This window comes from Fibroporia radiculosa (genome assembly GCF_000313525.1).
Source record: "Fibroporia radiculosa TFFH 294 genomic supercontigs, scaffold40859, whole genome shotgun sequence".
Classification (NCBI taxonomy): domain Eukaryota; kingdom Fungi; phylum Basidiomycota; class Agaricomycetes; order Polyporales; family Fibroporiaceae; genus Fibroporia; species Fibroporia radiculosa.
The window spans coordinates 1,178-5,632 of NW_012133511.1; the positions used below are offsets into that span (position 1 = coordinate 1,178).

Here is a 4,455-nt window from a genome sequence, read left to right on the forward strand (position 1 = left end):
TGGTCCACATTCATCGCGTTTCCGCTCGTGCTCTCGCCCACTCGGGGGTCGACCGACGCCATATGATTGAGGTCCGACTCCCCGGTGGTGATTGCGTGCATGTACAGGCGTTTGATGTCCGCCGCCTGCTCCGCGCATTCTTCGTATGCATAGCTGTATTGGACAAGCCCATTGATGCAGTTCATGACTTCAGGCCGCCCAAGTCGCGCAAGAAGTGTGCCGGCCTGGATAATGCTGACGTGCATCACGGCCGAATCCAATCTCTGTCATCATAAATTTGTCAGTGGGGAGCTGCTTGGGCCGCGTATATCGTGTGAAACGAATACGAACCAAATATCCGTGGGATGTGAGCACACCCGCCTATGTCGTTAAAGTGAGCGTCCACGACAGCCAACATAGACGATAAATACGAACCAAGCCTGCAATACGTGTTGAACCATGCAGCGCCTCATCCATGACCTTACGTTTGGTCGTCTCAATCTGCACCGAATTTGGCAGTAGGTTTCCTGGGCTTCCTGAACGCATCATATCGTTTACTTCCCTAATCCCGAAGTCATCCAGCGCATTGAAAATGATGATCCACATAATGTGATACGTCGCATCGCTCGCACCTGCAAGTTACCCATAATATTAGTATCGATAGGGCATGGTCAATGCCACGGCCCCGAAAGAGTAATAGACGAAACAACTCACAGGCGGTAACGGCGCTAACGAAGTCCCATTCCGAGTGGAAATTACTCGGAACACCAACATGCTGTAGGTGCTCCTCGCGCCAGTCGTTCAGCAGGTTCATGAACGTCAAGAGTTCATTCAAAGGGATCCCATCCGACTCAGTCGCAGGACGCCACAGCTGCCGCGACATCTGACGGGAGATGCGGGCAAGCGCGTGTGCCGCGCGGTAGTACCCCTGTTGAGGAACATAGGATAGGCACTCAGTCACGATCGTGGTGCGTATATGCGCAGAACTATTTACCAGGAACTGTCACAAGTACAGGGGCAGTCAGCGCACGGAAGAAGGCATGCTCAACATCGCATGAAATGCCTCACCTCAAGCTGTTCCCTCGGCGAGGGCTGCGTCGCCTGCGACGACTCGAGGTGGTCAGGCGGCACTGGTCCCACTGTGTAGAAGTCGATATCATAATCGTCGTCGTCCCTGCGCATCGAGCACGTCAACCCACCGACGGAGGGTAGTAGAATCCCGATAAACGGCTCACAGCATCGGTTTTCGCCTGTAGTACACGCTCCGATACGCGTCGGCAAGACAAGCCATCCACCATGCGAAGATCATCGTACCCCGAGCCTCGGGATCTTGAATGTTCGACATCACCGATTTGTGATTGATCTGGAATAGGGACAGGGGCGTTTGATCAGCCATCGTTCCGTGTTGCTTAGCCGTCCCCGACATGCATGACTCGGGTCGGCTGCGGGCGCAGGTGTAGACGCGCAGCGGACACTCGAGTCTACGTGCGGAGCCGGAGGAGATAGGACAAGAAATAGGGGTCGCACCTGGAGGTCGAGAAGTAGCCGAATCGCACTCATCAGCCAGAAGCCGTGGAATCCTTCGGGAGCGAGTCACTGAGTCAACTGGGTTTCAATATGAGGGGTCACTCTGACGCAACTTACCGGATGAATTTTCCATGTTTTCTGACGGCCAATGCGCGCCAGTCAATGTCTCACAGAAACGCGACATGTGAACGACTTACGGCTTTGCATGGGTTCTATCAGAAGCGCAATTACGACGTGGTCCGAGCTCGGAATGCGGTGAACCTTGAGGTCCTCGGCGAGGTCTCGCGCACGGGTGATCAGCGTCTTTGCGAAAAGACTTTGACCGTTGTTGTGCTCGCGGTCTTTGACGAGCAAAGGGTTTTCCGAGAACTTGGCGCCCCATGCGATGACAGTTGCTACGAGGCTGTGTATACTACGATGAGAATATTTCGCAGGGCAAGAAACAATGCTTGAGAGTGAAAAACAGATACGTACGCAGGGTGCAGGGGTTTCTCGGGCGCGTGCGGCGAGGTTGAGACGAAGGAAGCGCCCGAGGCAGGGGGAGTCCCAGGAGAGTGGCTGCGCGATTGCGCTTGATGGAGACTACTGTGCAGGCGGGCGCGGAATTGTGCAGGGTTTAGCAACGGGAGGCGGGTGTGTACAATTTGGAAGTATACATCTACGAGGTCAGTTGCAATACTGCGTGGAGACGCTCAAGTGTTAGTCTCGGTGCCACCTCCTGATGAGATGACGCAACTCGACACGAGAGGGCTCTTCGGCCAGTCGGGGCGCAAGCTCGCCCCAGTCGGCGTAAGACCCAGCCATGCTTTGGGGGAGAATGGAGTGGTAGCCATGCATCGAGCTAGATCAATCAGACGGACTGTCAGAGTACATCATACCGTAACGATGGATGCCAGTAACCTTGGTGTGGGCGGCGAGAATAGATAAGCAAGGAGTTCTCGCGTGGGGGTCTGCGGGGTAATAGGCTTGTACGAAGAATAGTAGCCTTGTAATGGTTTGTAAGACGTGGCGGCTGGATAATGTGGAGATGTCGGGGTGTGTCCAGGGGAGATGGATTGTTCAGGGCTACTGCAGGACGAAATTCTGTGAGCGATAGGAGACCGAGACGATAAGACTTACACTCTAGACGAGGATGAAGCCGCTGTGGTGCTGATGGTCCGAAGACACATTGATAAATTAAATACACAGGCGCACTACAAAACTTACCTTGAAGTGGAAGTACTCAGGGTGCGAGGCCGCTTTAGCGCGGCAGCGTTTCGCTTCTTCTCGGTCGTGGCTTGTTGGACGTAGTGTCTGAGCACGAGAGAGATGTCATACTCTACGACGATGGACGGAAATGACCGCATATACGAACGTGCAAGGATAGTTCTTGGTTAAACAGTGCTGTTGCACGACGGATGTAAGCGGGATCGCAGCATCAGGGGCGAAGATAATACCTGGCACTTCACCGACGGTCAGTAAATAAGAGGAGGGCCAGAGGAAGTGTACAGACCTTGTCCTGACCGGGTAGCTGATTGCATTTAACTTTTCGCGACCTATGCAATAATGTGAGACATCGAACCACCCACCTGCGCTGTGTGGGAGCGGGGGGAAGAGGGACTGACCTGCAGGCATCGCAAGCTGTATTTTGCTTCCGGGGAGGAGGAAGGGTCTTAGCGAGTTCGTGAATCTGGTTCTGCATGGTGGTCGTAGTGAGATTGAAGGCTGTTGCTGTCGGGGGTGAATGGGCGCTGAAAGGGAGAGGGAGAGGGGGCGACCTGCCTTGGGGGCCCGTGAGGGGCATGCCCTGGGTGATGTCGTGGAGGTCCATTAGGCAGCAGCGGAGAGGCGAGCGTTTAAGAGGAGGAGGGGAGAAGGGCGTCGAGACGGATTCGGGGCTGTCCACCGGCGCAGTGGTCCATCCTGCTTACGATTTGCGGCGGAGACTCGCGACAGATCAAATCTCGGTGCCGATTCATAACAGGCGTGACGCGGCCTGTTTGGCTCTGCTTGTCCCGCTAACCCCCGCCAGCCAACCACCGCCCTCCGGTTGCTAATATTTCCCTTTCCTGGCGCCCGGCACCCACGGCACCGTCGCCTCCATTGCGTAAAGATATCGTCCGTCGCTACATTTCTCCTCTGAGTCACACTGCACGTGCTCTCTCTGGTCACACGAAATTTAGTCACACATGTCACCGCGCTGTCCCTGTGTCCAGCACATCGCTAGCGCACACCATGGTCAAGGTAGAGATCGTAGAAGAAAAGGACCAGCAGGAGTCTAACTCTCCCTATGCCTCCTCCTCCTCCTCCCGCACCTCTTCCTCCGTCTCCCTCTCCTCCGTAGGCTCCGAGCTCGATGGTGAAGAGTCCTTCTACGAGCGCATTGCTGCCCTCGTCGACATCGTCCCCCCGACCACACGTCACAGCATATCCAGCCGCTTCTCCAGGGCAACCAGCTTCGTCAAGACGTCGGGCAAGGTGGTCGGAAACCTCGTGTGGATCGTCACTACCAGTGCGCTCCTCGTCGGCCTGCCACTTGCGCTCAGCCTTGAGGACGAGGCAAAGATCGTGGCTCAGGAAAAGGAGATGCTCGCCCAGCAGCAGGGCGCTCAAAACGTACGTCCCACCCTGTTTCGTTGTCTCGCGCTGCTCTTATCTTCTGTTGGCAGATGGCGTCCATGTATGCCCCGCCCAATCCTAACCAGACCCAGCAAAAGGGTGTCGTACCCCCGGGTTTCTAGACCCTGCATCTCATCACGATTAGTCCACGCAATCTTCCATGTATCTTAATTAGCCACTTAGTCGCTTTTCTCTCATGACCCTGCTCACTCGGATGAACCCATGACGGCGTGCCGGCGGCATGTACGTATTGATCTTTTGGTCAGACCTGTCCGGCAGATGGGTTGATATAACGTCTCATGAATCGAACACCCTTTATCCAACGTGGTGGTTTATAACATGGGGGGGGGG

General features: G+C 55.3%; 2 protein-coding genes across 2 annotated transcripts; one reads left to right on the plus strand and one right to left on the minus strand.

The window, feature by feature from the left end:
* Nucleotides 1–189: 189 nt before the first annotated feature.
* On the minus strand, nucleotides 190–3,316 carry FIBRA_08169 (uncharacterized protein; the record flags this gene model as incomplete). Its single annotated transcript, XM_012329823.1, has 18 exons — nucleotides 190–360; nucleotides 415–611; nucleotides 694–907; nucleotides 974–979; nucleotides 1,048–1,153; nucleotides 1,215–1,342; nucleotides 1,507–1,559; nucleotides 1,624–1,644; nucleotides 1,704–1,909; nucleotides 1,981–2,184; nucleotides 2,243–2,347; nucleotides 2,407–2,574; nucleotides 2,626–2,655; nucleotides 2,713–2,799; nucleotides 2,861–2,889; nucleotides 2,943–2,948; nucleotides 2,999–3,041; nucleotides 3,075–3,316. The coding sequence occupies 18 exons, from the start codon at nucleotides 3,314–3,316 to the stop codon at nucleotides 190–192; spliced, it is 2,016 nt and encodes a 671-aa protein (XP_012185213.1).
* A 404-nt stretch (nucleotides 3,317–3,720) lies between these two features.
* On the plus strand, nucleotides 3,721–4,226 carry FIBRA_08170 (uncharacterized protein; the record flags this gene model as incomplete). The annotated part of the gene is made up of 2 exons (XM_012329824.1): nucleotides 3,721–4,101; nucleotides 4,155–4,226. The coding sequence occupies 2 exons, from the start codon at nucleotides 3,721–3,723 to the stop codon at nucleotides 4,224–4,226; spliced, it is 453 nt and encodes a 150-aa protein (XP_012185214.1).
* Nucleotides 4,227–4,455: the final 229 nt, after the last annotated feature.